This window comes from Cornus florida, unplaced genomic scaffold, assembly GCF_030987335.1.
Source record: "Cornus florida cultivar Cherokee Brave unplaced genomic scaffold, ASM3098733v1 CherokeeBrave_3.0.0_Hap2_Chr04, whole genome shotgun sequence".
In the NCBI taxonomy this organism is placed as follows: Eukaryota; Viridiplantae; Streptophyta; class Magnoliopsida; order Cornales; family Cornaceae; genus Cornus; species Cornus florida.
The window spans coordinates 14769470-14787677 of NW_026775574.1; the positions used below are offsets into that span (position 1 = coordinate 14769470).

The 18208-nt window shown below is 37.1% G+C and overlaps 1 protein-coding gene, 1 long non-coding RNA gene and 1 pseudogene across 4 annotated transcripts; 1 reads left to right on the top strand and 2 right to left on the bottom strand.

The window, feature by feature from the left end:
• Positions 1 to 14979, bottom strand: part of LOC132304759 (glutathione S-transferase U17-like) — a 35347-nt pseudogene extending 20368 nt beyond the window's left edge.
• On the top strand, positions 1974 to 11039 carry LOC132302812 (uncharacterized). Of its 3 annotated transcripts, none has more exons than XR_009480930.1 (3): positions 2041 to 2463; positions 2552 to 7017; positions 7131 to 11039. It is a non-coding gene; the product is annotated as an uncharacterized LOC132302812 (long non-coding RNA). The 3 variants fall into 3 exon arrangements; XR_009480929.1 differs by having other exon boundaries at positions 2066 to 2463; positions 2552 to 10264; positions 10380 to 11039; XR_009480928.1 differs by having other exon boundaries at positions 1974 to 2463; positions 2552 to 11039.
• An 8-nt stretch (positions 14980 to 14987) lies between the features above and the next one.
• On the bottom strand, positions 14988 to 16002 carry LOC132304760 (glutathione S-transferase U17-like). The gene is made up of 2 exons (XM_059802481.1): positions 15679 to 16002; positions 14988 to 15353 (listed from the first exon to the last, which is right to left on the bottom strand). Exons 1-2 carry the CDS (start codon positions 16000 to 16002, stop codon positions 14988 to 14990), a joined length of 690 nt encoding a protein of 229 aa, XP_059658464.1.
• Between the last annotated feature and the right edge of the window lie 2206 nt (positions 16003 to 18208).

Below are 18208 nucleotides of genomic sequence, written 5' to 3' on the forward strand. Positions count from 1 at the left end.
CAATTGTTTGCGTGGGAAAAACCTCGTGGACTATTCAGTCTAAAGTAAATCAATCCACTATATTTGAAGCAAAGTATTCTGAACTTTGACTCAGGCTCACACCCTATCGTTCTACTAAACACCAATAGTTGACAATCCTCCGGCGTTGTAACGTTCCGTCCAATAGCATTTGACCTCATGCTTATTCTTGATCTCTATAGAAGGGTTGCAGGTAAATCAAATAATACTCCTCGAATGTTTTGACCCTTTCAAAGAGTGACCGCACGCTTTTACTTCTGTTCTTCAATATATGAATTCGATATAGAAGTAGATCTGTTTTTCTTCGATCGTTATAGATGCAAGACTTCGATAACGATAAGGATTTAAACAACACTCTAAAATCACTCTTGTGTTTATGTGCGTGTTCTAAAAAGAATGACAGAAAAATCAACTTTGATTTTCTGTAAAAATATCTCTCTAAGGCTTTTTATGAATTATGAAGTTATAATACAAAAGCCATACAAACCTAGATTAATATCTGGGTTTATATAGAATATTCAAAGACCTAATCCTTTATAAAATAAAGGAAATCTCATGTATAGGACTTTTGGTAATATTCTAAACTAGCTAGGAAGTTTGAAACATAATAGGACAAAGTTACCTTAATCTGAAACAACAGTGGTATCGGTAGCCAGATGTGGAACTGGTTTCCAAAGGACAGAATGATGTTCTTTGAATATAAGGTTCTTGAACCGGTTCTCAAATTTGGTACCAGTTCCCACTCGACAGATTTCTAATATAACTTGGAAATCGTGTTTTTGGTAACTTCAAAAAACATACCATGTAGGTATTGTGTCCTAAGTGGGAAATACCTTCCTAAAAGTGTTGTTCTTTCCTGTTTTGATAATTTCAGTTTACTATCTTCGAATAACCTTCCAATTCCGCAGTCGATCTCGATCTTGATATGATAATTAACTTGAAATTACAACTCGATCAAGATTTGTTTTGACATTGAAATTTTCTAATTACGAAAATAATATCTCACAAATAACAATACATTTGCTTTATAAAACATACTTTTTATACAAATATATTGAATCTGAAATGATGTCACCATGGGCGGAGCCAGGATTGCAAAGTAAGGGACTAAAGTTAATAAGAAAATTTGAAGATGAACACAATAATTCTTATGATAAAGATATTATATATATATTCAAAAATAGACCAAAAAATGATGGTGTTCTCATTTATCAAATCAAGTTTTTAAGGGGATAAAAATAAAAAATCACCCGTAAATAGAGTTTCTTAATCTCAGAGAGATTCTTATTTTTATACGTATTATCTTCATAGATTTTTTTTTATCTATATTACTTCAAAAAGATGAGAAATTGGACTCCCTCTCAAGTCTTTGCAATTTCCTTACTAGACCCCAAACATGCCAAACCCTATGAGGGAAAATACTGCCACATATTGAGAGGAAGTGGCTGAAAAGTAATAAAAATTGATTACATATCACATATGGATTGGGTTGATAGGAAGAGGAGTCGTAGTACGATTAGGTTGATAGGAAGAGAAATAATAGTACTAAAAATTGATTACAAATGGACTGGGTTGATAAGAATAGTAGTACTAATTTTTTTAAAAAAATTGGACTTAGGCTATAGTCCAGGTTAGCCGATTAAAAGCTTCGCCCATGGATGTCACTAGCACTTCAAAAATAAAAATATTTAGGATTCACATTAATGGCAAGGGCGAATGTAGGGGTGAACTTCGGTGGACTTGAGCCCAAAAAAAAATAAAAAATAAAAAATAAAAAATAAAAATAAAAATAAAAATAAAAATTCACTATACTAATTTTAGCCCAATCAAAAAAAAAAATTATTAACATTATTAGCCACCCCAAAATTAGCCCACCCAATCAAGCTCAAGTTAATTCGGACACTGTTCTAAAATAAACGCCCCAGCCAAATAAGCTGGTAGGCCCTGACCCAAGGGCGACAAAGGCCGTAGCCTAGGCCTCAAAATTTCCTCAAACTATATAGGCCCATGGATGATTTGGGTATGAAAAAATAAAAATAAAAATAAAAAAAATAAATTTAGGGCAAATCATTTCAGCCTCCCCAATCGCCTCCGTCTCTATTCTCGTTCTCAACTCTGAAGTCTGAACTTGCCCACTCCCTCTCTCTCTCTCTCTCTCTCTCTCTGCAACTGCAAACTACAAAATCTACAAGAATCAGAAGTTCAAAACCCATATATTTCAGTTTGTCTGCAAGAATCAAAAGTTGAAAACCTATTACCTATATCAAAACCCATATCGGCATATCATTTCAGATTGTTCAAAAAATCGAAACCCATATCTTTCAAGTTTCCATCGCCCGCTGTTCCAGATCGGGTTCGCCGTTCGCAAGCTTCAGCCGCTGTCTCTCAACTCTCAAGCTTGCCCCCCTATCTCTCTGCAACTGCTAATTTGCATTGCATTTTGAGGTAATCACCGTAATCTACATTTTAATATATCTTTTTTATTTCTATAACTTCTATATCTGTTTTTTTTGTTGTCAATTATGTCTACAAGAAAATTTGAATCTGGGCATGAAAAAAGAAGGAAAAAAAAAAAAAAAAATCTGCGGAGGTTGAATCTGAGACAATTTTTATCAACATGCCAAGCGTTTTGGAGATGGAAATCTTTTCAGAACTAAAAAAAAAAAAAAAATTCATAACAAGAATTTTGACAAGCAAAACTACTTAATATAGGGTAAAGCTCTAAAGTTACTTCTTGAAAATTAAAATATTTTCAAAAAGCATGCTTTTGAGTGAATTCCATAGTGTTGGAAGGGGCTTGCCATGAACTACCTCACACTCTACGTCCACTTGTAAATTCTTCAAAAGAAGAGATAGGGTGGTTGCCCCTCTTTGTAAACAATGATCTCGTACAAAATAAGGGTGGTTGCCAACTCTGAACTTGCCCTGCACTCGGAAAAAGAATGAGGCTCGTTCAGAGGGATGGGATGTTTCTAATGGTGGTTGCCCCTCTCTGTAAACGATGATCTCCTACAAAATAAGGGATGGGAGATCATCTAGAGCCAATGATTTCATTTCCAGCAGAATCAACAGCCCTTTGTGTATGTCTATATATATATATTTGTGTGTGTGCGTGCGCATGCTGGACTGGTGCATCTCCAATCCTTCTTCTTCCATCATCATCATCATCATCATCAATCATCATTATAAGAGGCTGTGATGACATATGTTCTGAGTGGATCATACTGGCATTGAGAATCGTATCCGTTTGTTGGTGGGGCAAACCAGAGGGTCTATGGGAGAGAGATTTGGTTCTTCTCTCACAGGCAACTGTTCTTGCAGCCAGGGCGGTGGGATATACTCTTGCCCTGATCAAAAGCAGATCTGAGCCTCAATTGTATTTTATTGAAAATTTTCAAAAAAAAAAAAAAAAACTCTTATAATGTTTTTTTTTTTTTTTTTTTTGCAATATAAATTAACAAAATTTGCATTAATCACTGTAATCTACATTTTATTTCAGCAAAACAAATATTTTTTTTAGGGCAAATCATTTCAGCCTCCCCAATCGCCTCCATCTTTATTCTTGTTCTCAACTCTGAACTTGCCCTGCACTCGGAAAAAGAATGAGGCTCGTTCAGAGGGATGGGATGTTTCTAAGGGTGGTTGCCCCTCTCTGTAAACGATGATCTCCTACAAAATAAGGGATGTGAGATCATCTAGAGCCAATGATTTCATTTCCTACAGAATCAACAACCCTCTGTGTATGTTTATATATATTTCATTTCCTACAGAGTCAACAACCCTTTGTGTGTGCGCACGCGCGCTGGACTGGTGCGTCTCCAATCCTTCTTCTTCCATTATCATCATCATCAATCATCATTATAAGAGGCTGAGATGATATATGTTCAGAGTGGATCATACTGGCATTGAGAATCGGATCCGTTTGTTGGCGGGGCAAACCAGAGGGTCTGTGGGAGAGAGATTTGGTTCGTCTCTCACAGGCAACTGTTGTTGTAGCCAGGGCGGTGGGATATACTCTTGCCATGATCAAAAGCAGATCTGAGCCTCAATTGTATTTTATTGAAAATTTTCAAAAAAAAAAAAAAAAAAACTCTTATATGTTTTTTTTTTTTTTTTTTTTTGCAATATAAAGTAACAAAATTTGCATTACATTTTGAGGTAATCACCGAAATCTACATTTTATTTCAGCAAAACAAATATTTTTTTTAGGGCAAATCATTTCAGCCTCCCCAATCGCCTCCATCTTTATTCTTGTTCTCAACTCTGAACTTGCCCTGCACTCGGAAAAAGAATGAGGCTCGTTCAGAGGGATGGGATGTTTCTAAGGGTGGTTGCCCCTCTCTATAAACGATGATCTCCTACAAAATAAGGGATGTGAGATCATCTAGAGCCAATGACTTCATTTCCTACGGAATCAACAGCCCCTTGTGTGCGCGCGCTGGACTGGTGCGTCTCCAATCCTTCTTCTTCCATTATCATCATCATCAACAATCATCATTATAAGAGGCTGTGATGATATATGTTCTGAGTGGATCTGTCACGTCCCGAAAATTCTAATAAAATCCTCAATTCATTCAAATCAAAATACATCAAAATACACCAGGAACAAAAAAAAAAATGCCTCATTTATACAAAGTCAATTTCCTCAAATATATATAAAATTCTCCAAATAAATAAAATAAATCCTGCAACGCCAACTCTTCCACCTAAGCCTGAATTTAGCAATCCCCGTTCATCTTTGGTACCCGAAACTGGAGGGTTGTGAGACAAAGTCATAACAAGAATTTCATGAGATTTAATAAAACAGCTTCATAAAATATACATATTCATGTGAGCATATAAACAAAATACATATGCATTTAATTAAAGCATTTAATAAAAAACCATTGAAGCAAAACCACCCCATGCCATTCAAGGTATAGAGAACCCTACACTGAAAAAGAAATATTTCTTCACTGGATCATCAAAGCCTCAAGCTCCAGGACTCCTCTCCTCTGCAACCTCAGCTCCTCTCTCTGTCTCTCTCTCTCTAATTTTTCTTTCTTTCTTCTCTTCTCCTTTCCTATTTCTTTCTCTCAAAATTTCGGCAGCCACCTATCACCATCAGATTACATATATATTTATATATATATATATATATATATAAAATCAAAACATCAAACACACTAAAAATTTAAATTGGGTAAATCTCCAAATTTAAAATTAAATAAGACAGCTAAAAATTATGAAATAAATTAAATTAAAATGTAAAAAATTCGGGTTATCAGAGGATCATACTGGCATTGAGAAGCGGATCCGTTTGTTGGCGGGGCAAACCAGAGGGTCTGTGGGAAAGAGATTTGTTTCTTCTCTCACAGGCAACTGTTGTTGCAGCCAGGGCGGTGGGATATACTCTTGCCATGATCAAAAGGAGATCTGAGCCTCAATTGTATTTTATTGAACATTTTCCAAAAAAAAAAAAAAAAAACACTCTTATAATGTTTTTTTTTTGCAATATAAAGTAACAAAATTTGCATTTCATTTTGAGGTAATCACCTTAATCTACATTTTATTTCAGCAAAACAAATATTTTTTTTAGGGCAAATCATTTCAGCCTCCCCAATCGCCTTCATCTTTATTTTTGTTCTCAACTCTGAACTTACCCTGCACTCGGAAAAAGAATGCCCCTCTCTGTAAACGATGATCTCCAACAAAATAAGGGATGTGAGATCATCTAGTGCCAATGATTTCATTTCCTACAGAATCAACAGCCCTTTGTGTATGTATATATATATTTCAATTCCTACAGAATCAACAGCCCTTTGTGTGTCTGTGCGCGCTGGACTGGTGCGTCTCCAATCCTTCTTCTTCCATCATCATCATCATCAATCATCATTATAAGAGGGTGTGATGATATATTTTCTGAGTGGATCATGCTGGCATTGAGAATCGGATCTGTTTGTTGGCGGAGCAAACCAGAGGGTCTGTGGCAGAGAGATTTGGTTCTTCTCTCACAGGCAACTGTTGTTGCAGCCAGGGCGGTGGGATATACTCTTGCTCTGATCAAAAGCAGGCCTGAGCCTCAATTGTAAGTTATGAATTATGTATCCATAAATAAACCTCTGAGCCAATTAAGTGTATTTATTGAAAAATTTCAAAAAAAAAAAAAAACTCTGAACTTGCCCTCTCTCTCTTTCTCTCTCTGCAACTGCAAACTACAAAATCTACAAGAATCAGAAGTTCAAAACGGATATATTTCAGTTTATCTATCTGTCTGCAAGAATCAAAAGTTCAAAACCCATATCCTATTTGGTGAGGCTTGTTCAGAGGGATGGGATGTTTCTAAGGGTGGTTGCCCCTCTCTGTAAACGATGATCTCCTACAAAATAAGGGATGGGAGATCATCTAGAGCCAATTATTTCATTTCCTACAGAATCAACAGCCCTTTGTGTATGTGTGTGTGTGTATATATATATATATATTTTGGTAAGTCTTTGTGTATGTGTGTGTGTATATATATATATATATATATATATATTTGTGTGTGTGAGCTCGCGCTGTGGACTAGTGCATCTCCAATCCTCCTCCTTCCATCATCATCAATCATCAATCATCATTATATGAGGCTGTGATGATATATGTTCTAAGTGGATCATACTGGCATTGAGAATCGGATCCGTTTGTTGGCGGGGCAAACCAGAGGGGGTCTGTGGGAGAGAGATTTGGTTCTTCTCTCACAGGCAACTGTTGTTGCAGCCAGGGCGGTGGGATATACTCTTGCCCTGATCAAAAGCAGATCTGAGCCTCAATTGTAAGTTATGAATTATGTATCCATAAATAAAACTCTGTGAGCCTCAATTAACCCACAGGGACTGTTTTGCACTATATCTAAAATTGGCCTCAAAATTTGAGGCCCATAGGGATGGAAAAAAAAAAAAAAAAAAAAAAGGTAAGTTAGGGCAAGTTTCAGAGGACACAATCTGCTTCGACACTCCGCAGGGCACAGCCTCATGTGACAATGTATGTTCATTCTCTCTCTCTCTTCTCTCTCCTTGCATGAATCGATCTTTTATATATGTTTCTTTCGATCATCTCATCGTTTGATTTGTTCTAACTTTGGTTCGTTTGATTAGGGCCTTTACCTTTGTTCCAGGGCCGGCCCTGACCCAAGGCAACAAAGGCGGTCGCCTAGGGCCTCAAAATTTATAAGCCCATGGATGATGGGCCACCAGAAAAAAAAAAAAAAAAAAAAAAAAAAAAAAATAGTTTTAGGGCAAATCATTTCAGCCTCCCCAATCGCCTCCATCTCTATTCTTGTTCTCCACTCTGAGCTTGCCCTGCACTCGGAAAAATGATGAGGCTCGTTCAGAGGGATGGGATGTTTCTAAGGGTGGTTGCCCCTCTCTGTAAACGATGATCTCCTACAAAATAAGGGATGGGAGATCATCTAGAGCCAATGATTTCATTTCCTACACAATCAACAGCCCTTTGTGTATGTATATATATATATTTGTGTGTGCGCACGCGCTGTGGACTGGTGCATCTCCAATCCTTCTTCCATCATCATCATCATCATCATCATCATCATCACCAATCATCAATAATCATTATAAGAGGCTGTGATGATATATGTTCTGAGTGGATCATACTGGCTGGCATTGAGAATCGGATCCGTTTGTTGGCGGGGCAAACCAGAGGGTCTGTGGGAGAGAGATTTGGTTCTTCTCTCACAGGCAACTGTTGTTGCAGCCAGGGCGGTGGGATATACTCTTGCCCTGATCAAAAGCAAATCTGAGCCTCAATTGTAAGTGTATTTTATTTAAAAAAAAAAAAAAAAAAAACTCCGAACTTGCCCTCTCTCTCTCTCTCTCTCTCTCTCTGCAACTGCAAACTACAAAATCTACAAGAATCAGAAGTTCAAAACCCATATTTTTCAGTTTATCAATCTGTCTGCAAGAATCAAAAGTTCTAAGGGTGGTTGTCCCTCTCTGTAAACGATGATATCCTACAAAATAAGGGATGGGAGATCATCTAGAGCCAATGATTTCATTTCCTACAGAATCAACAGCCCTTTGTGTATGTGTGTGTGTGTATATATATATATATATTTTGGTAAGTCTTTGTGTATGTGTGTGTGTATATATATATATATATATATATTTGTGTGTGTGAGCTCGCGCTGTGGACTGGTGCATCTCCAATCCTCCTCCTTCCATCATCATCAATCATCAATCATCATTATATGAGGCTGTGATGATATATGTTCTAAGTGGATCATACTGGCATTGAGAATCGGATCCGTTTGTTGGCGGGGCAAACCAGAGGGGGTCTGTGGGAGAGAGATTTGGTTCTTCTCTCACAGGCAACTGTTGTTGCAGCCAGGGCGGTGGGATATACTCTTGCCCTGATCAAAAGCAGATCTGAGCCTCAATTGTAAGTTATGAATTATGTATCCATAAATAAAACTCTGTGAGCCTCAATTAACCCACAGGGACTGTTTTGCACTATATCTAAAATTGGCCTCAAAATTTGAGGCCCATAGGGATGGAAAAAAAAAAAAAAAAAAGGTAAGTTAGGGCAAGTTTCAGAGGACACAATCTGCTTCGACACTCCGCAGGGCACAGCCTCATGTGACAATGTATGTTCATTCTCTCTCTCTCTTCTCTCTCCTTTTGCATGAATCGATCTTTTATATATGTTTCTTTCGATCATCTCATCGTTTGATTTGTTCTAACTTTGGTTCGTTTGATTAGGGCCTTTACCTTTGTTCCAGGGCCGGCCCTGACCCAAGGCAACAAAGGCGGTCGCCTAGGGCCTCAAAATTTATAAGCCCATGGATGATGGGCCACCAGAAAAAAAAAAAAAAAAAAAAAAAAAAAAAAAATAGTTTTAGGGCAAATCATTTCAGCCTCCCCAATCGCCTCCATCTCTATTCTTGTTCTCCACTCTGAGCTTGCCCTGCACTCGGAAAAATGATGAGGCTCGTTCAGAGGGATGGGATGTTTCTAAGGGTGGTTGCCCCTCTCTGTAAACGATGATCTCCTACAAAATAAGGGATGGGAGATCATCTAGAGCCAATGATTTCATTTCCTACACAATCAACAGCCCTTTGTGTATGTATATATATATATTTGTGTGTGCGCGCGCGCTGTGGACTGGTGCATCTCCAATCCTTCTTCCATCATCATCATCATCATCATCATCATCATCACCAATCATCAATAATCATTATAAGAGGCTGTGATGATATATGTTCTGAGTGGATCATACTGGCTGGCATTGAGAATCGGATCCGTTTGTTGGCGGGGCAAACCAGAGGGTCTGTGGGAGAGAGATTTGGTTCTTCTCTCACAGGCAACTGTTGTTGCAGCCAGGGCGGTGGGATATACTCTTGCCCTGATCAAAAGCAAATCTGAGCCTCAATTGTAAGTGTATTTTATTTAAAAAAAAAAAAAAAAAAACTCCGAACTTGCCCTCTCTCTCTCTCTCTCTCTCTCTCTGCAACTGCAAACTACAAAATCTACAAGAATCAGAAGTTCAAAACCCATATTTTTCAGTTTATCAATCTGTCTGCAAGAATCAAAAGTTCTAAGGGTGGTTGTCCCTCTCTGTAAATGATGATATCCTACAAAATAAGGGATGGGAGATCATCTAGAGCCAATGATTTCATTTCCTACAGAATCAACAGCCCTTTGTGTATGTGTGTGTGTGTGTGTATATATATATATTTTGGTAAGTCTTTGTGTATGTGTGTGTGTGTATATATATATATATATATATATTTGTGTGTGTGAGCTCGCGCTGTGGACTGGTGCATCTCCAATCCTCCTCCTTCCATCATCATCAATCATCAATCATCATTATATGAGGCTGTGATGATATATGTTCTAAGTGGATCATACTGGCATTGAGAATCGGATCCGTTTGTTGGCGGGGCAAACCAGAGGGGGTCTGTGGGAGAGAGATTTGGTTCTTCTCTCACAGGCAACTGTTGTTGCAGCCAGGGCGGTGGGATATACTCTTGCCCTGATCAAAAGCAGATCTGAGCCTCAATTGTAAGTTATGAATTATGTATCCATAAATAAAACTCTGTGAGCCTCAATTAACCCACAGGGACTGTTTTGCACTATATCTAAAATTGGCCTCAAAATTTGAGGCCCATAGGGATGGAAAAAAAAAAAAAAAAAAAAAAAAAGGTAAGTTAGGGCAAGTTTCAGAGGACACAATCTGCTTCGACACTCCGCAGGGCACAGCCTCATGTGACAATGTATGTTCATTCTCTCTCTCTCTTCTCTCTCCTTTTGTATGAATCGATCTTTTATATATGTTTCTTTCGATCATCTTATCGTTTGATTTGTTCTAACTTTGGTTCGTTTGATTAGGGCCTTTACCTTTGTTCCAGGGCCGGCCCTGACCCAAGGCAACAAAGGCGGTCGCCTAGGGCCTCAAAATTTATAAGCCCATGGATGATGGGCCACCAGAAAAAAAAAAAAAAAAAAAAAATAGTTTTAGGGCAAATCATTTCAGCCTCCCCAATCGCCTCCATCTCTATTCTTGTTCTCCACTCTGAGCTTGCCCTGCACTCGGAAAAATGATGAGGCTCGTTCAGAGGGATGGGATGTTTCTAAGGGTGGTTGCCCCTCTCTGTAAACGATGATCTCCTACAAAATAAGGGATGGGAGATCATCTAGAGCCAATGATTTCATTTCCTACACAATCAACAGCCCTTTGTGTATGTATATATATATATTTGTGTGTGCGCGCGCGCTGTGGACTGGTGCATCTCCAATCCTTCTTCCATCATCATCATCATCATCATCATCATCATCACCAATCATCAATAATCATTATAAGAGGCTGTGATGATATATGTTCTGAGTGGATCATACTGGCTGGCATTGAGAATCGGATCCGTTTGTTGGCGGGGCAAACCAGAGGGTCTGTGGGAGAGAGATTTGGTTCTTCTCTCACAGGCAACTGTTGTTGCAGCCAGGGCGGTGGGATATACTCTTGCCCTGATCAAAAGCAAATCTGAGCCTCAATTGTAAGTGTATTTTATTTAAAAAAAAAAAAAAAAAACTCCGAACTTGCCCTCTCTCTCTCTCTCTCTCTCTCTGCAACTGCAAACTACAAAATCTACAAGAATCAGAAGTTCAAAACCCATATTTTTCAGTTTATCAACCTGTCTGCAAGAATCAAAAGTTCTAAGGGTGGTTGTCCCTCTCTGTAAACGATGATATCCTACAAAATAAGGGATGGGAGATCATCTAGAGCCAATGATTTCATTTCCTACAGAATCAACAGCCCTTTGTGTATGTATATGTATATATATTTTTGATAAGTCTTTGTGTATGTATGTATATATATACATATATATATAAATATCCTTTATTGATACAAAAATCAATTTCCTCAAATATATACACGAAAATCTCCAAATAAATTTAAAATAAATCCGCAACACCAACTCTTCCATCTAAGCCCGAAACTAGCAATCCAAGCTCATCCTCGGTACTTGAAACTGGAAGGGGGTGAGACAGGGGAAGTCCCAGTTGGAAAAACCATAACAAGAATTTCAAGGAGGTTTCATGAAAATTAGCTTCACAAAATATAGATATGCTTTTGAACAAAAATACATATATGCAATTTTAATATATATATATATATATATATATATATATATTTGTGTGTGTGTCTCCAATCCTTCTTCCATCATCATCAATCATCAATCATCAATCATCATTATAAGAGGCTGTGATGATATATGTTCTGAGTGGATCATACTGGCATTGAGAATCGGATCTGTTTGTTGGCGGGGCAAACCAGAGGGTCTGTGGGAGAGAGATTTGGTTCTTCTCTCACAGGCAACTGTTGTTGCTGCCAGGGCGGTGGGATATACTCTTGCCCTGATCAAAAGCAGATCTGAGCCTCAATTGTATGTTATGTATCCATAAATAAACCCCTGAGCCTCAATTGTAAGGGTATTTTATTGAAAAATTTCAAAAAAAAAAAAAAACTTTAAACTTGGCCTCTCTCTCTCTCTCTCTCTGCAACTGCAAACTATAAAATCTACAAGAATCAGAAGTTCAAAACCCATATATTTCAGTTTATCCATCCGTCTGCAAGAATCAAAAGTTCAAAACCCATATTCTATTTGGTGAGGCTCGTTCAGAGGGATGGGATGTTTCTAAGGGTGGTTGCCCCTCTGTGTAAATGATGATCTCCTACAAAATAAGGGATGGGAGATCATCTAGAGCCAATGATTTCATTTCCTACAGAATCAACTGCCCTTTTGTGTATGTATATATATATATATATATTTTATAAGTCTTTGTGTATGTATATATATTTATATATATATTTGTGTGTGCGTGGGCGCGCTGTGGACTGGTGCATCTCCAATCCTTCTCTTCCATCATCATCATCATCAATCATCAATAATCAATAATCATTATAAGAGGCTGTGATGATATATGTTCTGAGTGGATCATACTGGCATTGAGAATAGGATCCGTTTGTTGGCGGGGCAAACCAGAGGGTCTGTGGGAGAGAGATTTGGTTCTTCTCTCACAGGCAACTGTTGTTGCAGCCAGGGCGGTGGGATATCCTCTTGCCCTGATCAAAAGCAGATCTGAGCCTCAATTGTAGTTAAGTGTATTTTATTGAAAAATTTCAAAAATCGACCCCCCCCCCCCCCCCCGCGCGCAACTGCAAACTACAAAATATCAGAAGTTCAAAACCGATATATTTCAGTTTATCTATCTGTCAAAGGTAAGTGAGGTGGCTGAGAGCAGATCTGAAATGGGGGATGATGTTTTCCGAAAATCTATGGGGATTGGTGGGCAGTGAAGCATTATATACATATATGTTGTAATTGTTTGCTTCCCTACTCCTCCCATTCCTATGGTTTTCGGTGCTTCTCTTTTTTCTTATTCAGTTTCATCATCTCTTTTACACACGCTCAAACACACATGTATATGTATGTATGTATATATTGTTTATCCGTGTTTGTTGAGGCTTTTTCCTTGGAAACGAAGAAACAATCAAGCTTTCTGCTATTTTGAAAATCTGGGCTATTAGAAATGAAGCTTTGCACAAGGGAGTTCAAGATCAAGCTACACATGTTGCACAAGTTATTGTTTGGGAGGTTCTGTCATACCTCAAGATTCGATTGGAAGATTTACTACTAATTTTTTAATGCTGCGGTTTTCTCTGGTCTTCTTGACAGTTTGGTGTTGCTGGGAATTGTTTCAGTTTGTGTGTGCCTGTTGCAGAGCTGATTCTGGTATCTAGTTCTGAAACAAATGGAATTTCTTCAGGTCTCTCTGGAGTTTTGTTTCAACACAATGGGATGGTTTATTGAATTTCCAGATCAGAAATTTTTCATGCTGAGCAGGCTTTTATTTGGGATTAGTTTCTGAATATTAGCTTTGTTTTCTTTTGTTTTTATCTTTCTGGTTATTCTAGTCAAGTTTGGTTTCCTTAGTTGTGTTTGGAAATGGATTTAGTCCATTCCTGGGCTTGTACTGGAGGTTGTCCTCCTGTTTGTAATTGTACTACTTTTGATTTATATATTAAAAAAAAAAAAAAAAAAAAAAAAAAAAGCCTCCCCAATTGCCTCCATCTCTATTCTCGTTCTCAACTCTCTCTCTCTCTCTCTGTGCAACTGCAATATACCAGAATCAGAAGTTCAAAACCCATATATTTCAGTATATCTATTTGTCTGCAAGAATCAAAAGTTGAAAACCTATTACCTATATCAAAACCCATATAGGCATATCATTTCAGATGGTTCAAAAAATCAAAACATTTCAGATCTTTCAGTTTCCATCGTCCGCTGTTCCAGTTCAGGTTTGCCTTTCGAGTGAATTAAATTACTTACAAAAATCATGCTTTTGAGTGAATTACATAGTGTTGGAAGGGGGCTTGCCATGAACTACCTCACACGGAAGAGATAGGGTACTAAGTGGTGAATTGTTCAGACATAAATTGGTAATTTTTTTAAATTAAGTACCCAAATAGGATTTTCTATGCCTTAATCAGTTAATTGTCTAAAGAAACATTGTTAATATATTAACCAAAATTGAATTAAACAACAGTTGATTTTGGTTGATATATTTTTATTTAGCCCACCCCATTGAGAAATACTGAATCCGTTTAATAGTATGTGTCATGTACGTATTTAGTCATAGAAATTCTCCTGGTATAGCATTGTTCATGGATTCAAAAAGGCCAAGAGTGATGCTATACAAACATATTTTTATATAGAAATTTTTATAAATAATGAAAAAAGCAACAGAGGCTTTAGATTCATATATAACAAACGACCACCAACACATCTTTATGATTTCAAAATGCTTCTCTAATTGTACAAAGTAGAGGAATCATACCTTCTGGTCAACATAGGCTGCCCAGAAGCAGGCGACGGCACGATCAGAAGGGAGGATGGAAGGACAATGATGAGAGACTCACATATGGGCTTGTCACCATGGATAAGAACTGGAACTTAAGTTCTCTTCAAGGTATTCATTCTCGACAGACTTTATGCTGAGAGCGAGTTGAACTCGTAATGCATATGGGCTTGGCTGCGCTCCCAGGAGCTTTACATCGCTCGTCGCCACGGCCAATTCTCAAGCAACAAAAGCTTAAAATGCTGAAAACCAGATGTAGGTGTTTGGGCGGCTGAAACAAGATTTCTTGGTACATATGAGTATTGTTTGTCTTGATGTAGGTGTTTCATGTGTGACTTAGTCTTAGAGGAACATAAGCAGAGGCAAAGAAAAGGACTATAAACATTCAGTGAGACTTTAATTAAATTTGGTAACTTCACACAAGCTTCATTCTAATACCACTGCGTTACAAGGAGGCACAGAGGCATTAGATGCTACATTTGAATAAAAAGCAGAAGGAAAAACAAGAACAAATATCGAAGACCAAAAGGTTGCTCAAGTTATTATTACCAAGTGATTGGATCATAGACATAGGCAATGTCAATTGGAAGTAGGAGCGTTTGCTCTGGCTTCGGTGATTGTCTCAATAAGCTTCTCGGGCTCTAGAAAGACATTTTTCACAGCACCATCTGAGCAGAACCTCTCAGCCCATTCCATCAGACGCGGTGTCTTGATCTCTAGCAGAGACGCGGTTCCCAAATACTTTGGTATCATCAGCCAACCCAAGAAGCTCCCAAATGCTATGTCAAGGTACCCAATACTATCCCCACCAAAGAAAGCCTTCCCCTTGCTACACCTGACAAATGCCTCCTCCAGCATCACCAGTCCTGCAACCACTTGCTCTGTTGCCGCAGCTTTCGCTTCCTCTCCTTGTACCTTCCAAATCTCTTTCAATAATGGAAACCACTGCAACCATTTCAATTACATAATAAAATTGTTACAATAAGATTCATGATTTACCTCCCCAAAAAAAAAAAAAAAAAAAAAAAAAATTCATGATTTACAGAACATAAATGACATGCCACTAGCTCAGTAAAGAAACTCTTGAATTCAGAAAGCTATATAAACCGAATTTTTATGTAGAGATTCTTTACTTGGAAAAACAAAATATATAGAGATTTGTATACAAACAAGATGACTGTCAGTGCATCTTATGATTCCAAAAATGTCCTTACCATATTATTCATTATCAAGAAATTCAGGTTTTATAAAATAGGTGCATAAATCATACCTTGTCATCGATGTAGGCAGCCCAGAAGCGAGCAATGGCACGATCATATGGATCCGAAGGGAGGATGGAGGGACCTGAGCTCCATACCTCATCAATGTATCGGACAATGATGAGAGACTCACAAATGGGCTTGTCACCATGTATAAGAACTGGGATTTTCTTGTTGGCAGGATTGGATTCAAGGAGGAGCTCACTCTTGGAACGGAGGTTCTCTTTGAGGAACTCATATTTGACAGACTTTATGTTGAGAGCTATCTGAACCCGATTCACAAATAGGCTTGACCGTGTCCCGAGAAGCTTCACATCAGTCGTTGTCGTTGCCATGGCAATTCTCAAGCAACAGAGGCTTTAGATTTTGAAAACTGAGCTATGTGTTGATATGAATTGAGGACTGAAGCAAGAGTAGGTCTGGTGTGTATTGATGTAGGAAGGTAGGTGATAACATGGAGGCCGGCTCAGGCAAAAATTATTTATTAAAAAGTTCCTATCATCAACCTTAAAATATCTGGAAAACTTCATTTAAAGTTATCCCAATGTAATAGACAAATCATTTTTGTTGTCAACTTCAATGTTCTTGTTACCCTCTGATAATATTTTGGAGAATTTTCAAATGCAAAACTTTCTTGTAAAAATGAGAGACTTCGATGACAGTTATACCAATAGTGAGTGAATAAATTATTTAAAAGCGGTGAATTGACTACAAAGAAAACAAAGGCAAAGAAAGGGACCGCAACAATCTTATAACTAGTTTAGAATTACAATAACACAATCAATGGCATTTCTAAAGATAATGAGCAGTTATATAGCCTATAAATTATGAATGGTATCATATGTAATATTCTATTACTTTTATTAGGTTTAGCACTCAATTCTAAGTTTTTCAAGCTATGACTCTATTTTCATTGAGTTTGTTGAGAATGTGCTCATAACCAAACTTGATTCTCTTCCTAGCTCCAAAATAATTCAAAATTATAATGACATCAGTTGATTAATGTATACTGAAATAACATATTTTTTTAAACAACACAAGTTTAATTGATTAATATTTTAGAAATATTCAACCAAAGTTTTAAGTTCTTATCATGAACCTTAAAGTATTATAAATACAAGTAGTAGATGATTTCATTAGCAATAATTATCCCATTGTAATTGGGAAATTATTTTTGAGAATTTACAAATGCAAAACTTTCTTGTAAAGCAAAATTAATTTGAAAATTGAGAGATTTTGATAATAGTTGAACAATAGGGAGTGAGAAGAAATATAATAATAATAAAAAAAATATAGTAAAAAGTGAGAACAAGTCTAACATAATAAGAGAGATGTAATGAGGCAGAATTAATAAAACTCAAATTTGAAATTATCGAGAAAAAAATACTCAAATTTGAAATCTAATTAGACATTTTTCATGTGGACCCTTAGGCAAAACAAGGCTATGCAATTAGCAAATAAACAAAGGAAAAGTGTTGACGCTAAAATCGGCTCCTAAGATCCGATCTTAAATTGAGATGGAGCGGGCGTGCCAGAACCACTTGTGTGGTTCAAGTATAAATTATCAACTTTAGTCCCTTTGAGCAAGTTGACTTTCAAGCGATTGCGAGGAAAAAGGGAACAAAAAAATTCCTCTTTGGGTTCAAAATTGCCTAGTTAAAGGACTTTATAGTGAATAAATTATAATATCGTATCAAGAGAATAGAAATGGGAGGAAAATAGATATAGTAAGAAAAGAGAGAGATAGAAAGAAAGAGAGAAATAGATAGAACGAGAGATTGAGAAATATATAAGGAAGAAAGAAGAAATAGCAAGGATGCTATTTGGAGAAAGTGCTTGAGAAAGCAAACAGATAAATAAAATGATTCTGAGGGTGCTGGACCTCTAGTATAGCATGCCTCCTTATTTATTTATAGAAATTATTAGAAACAAACTCCTACCAATAAGTATTCTAATTACAATAAAACTCTATCTCATCATTAAATACTAAATTTAAATTCAAACTAAAGTTCCTAGATAAATATTAATTCTTAACTAAAATCTAGTAAACACATAAATCTTATCCAACAAAAAGTTCAAAAATATTTCAAAAATAATCCATCTGATCAGTGACGCCCTTGTGTGTAACTTTGTTCTCATGCGAAATATGCCACGTCATTGCCTTATCTTTTGTAATCCATATCCATGTATAACAGCATGAAGATAAACAATTGATATTTATCACTTTCCTTCCTATCTATCTGTTACTTTAACTTTATTCAACCGTAGCCCAAGTCTATTGTTCAGCCCATGTAGAGTAAAATATCTTGCAGCCCAAACTTATTACCACATCTCTTCAGCCTAGTATCTTCTTATGGCCCAAACCTCTGCCACGTCAATGTTCATCAGGCCTAATTGTAGTCTAAGCCCAATTACCAAAATGGGTGTCAACAATGCCCCCCAATTTTGGTAGCCGTTTCAATTAGGCTTCCAAAATTTAAATTACACCCATTGTATCAAGTTGATATACACACCATAGAACCATCCACTATCATCCTTATT

What these genes read in the sequence shown, in the direction of transcription:
- LOC132304760 (XM_059802481.1), bottom strand. Translation starts at nt 16,002, where the DNA reads ATGGCAACGACAACGACTGATGTGAAGCTTCTCGGGACACGGTCAAGC. An exon ending in CTGCCTACATCGATGACAAG is followed by an intron (nt 15,354 to 15,678) that starts GTATGATTTATG and finishes AAATGGTTGCAG; the next exon opens with TGGTTTCCATTATTGAAAGA.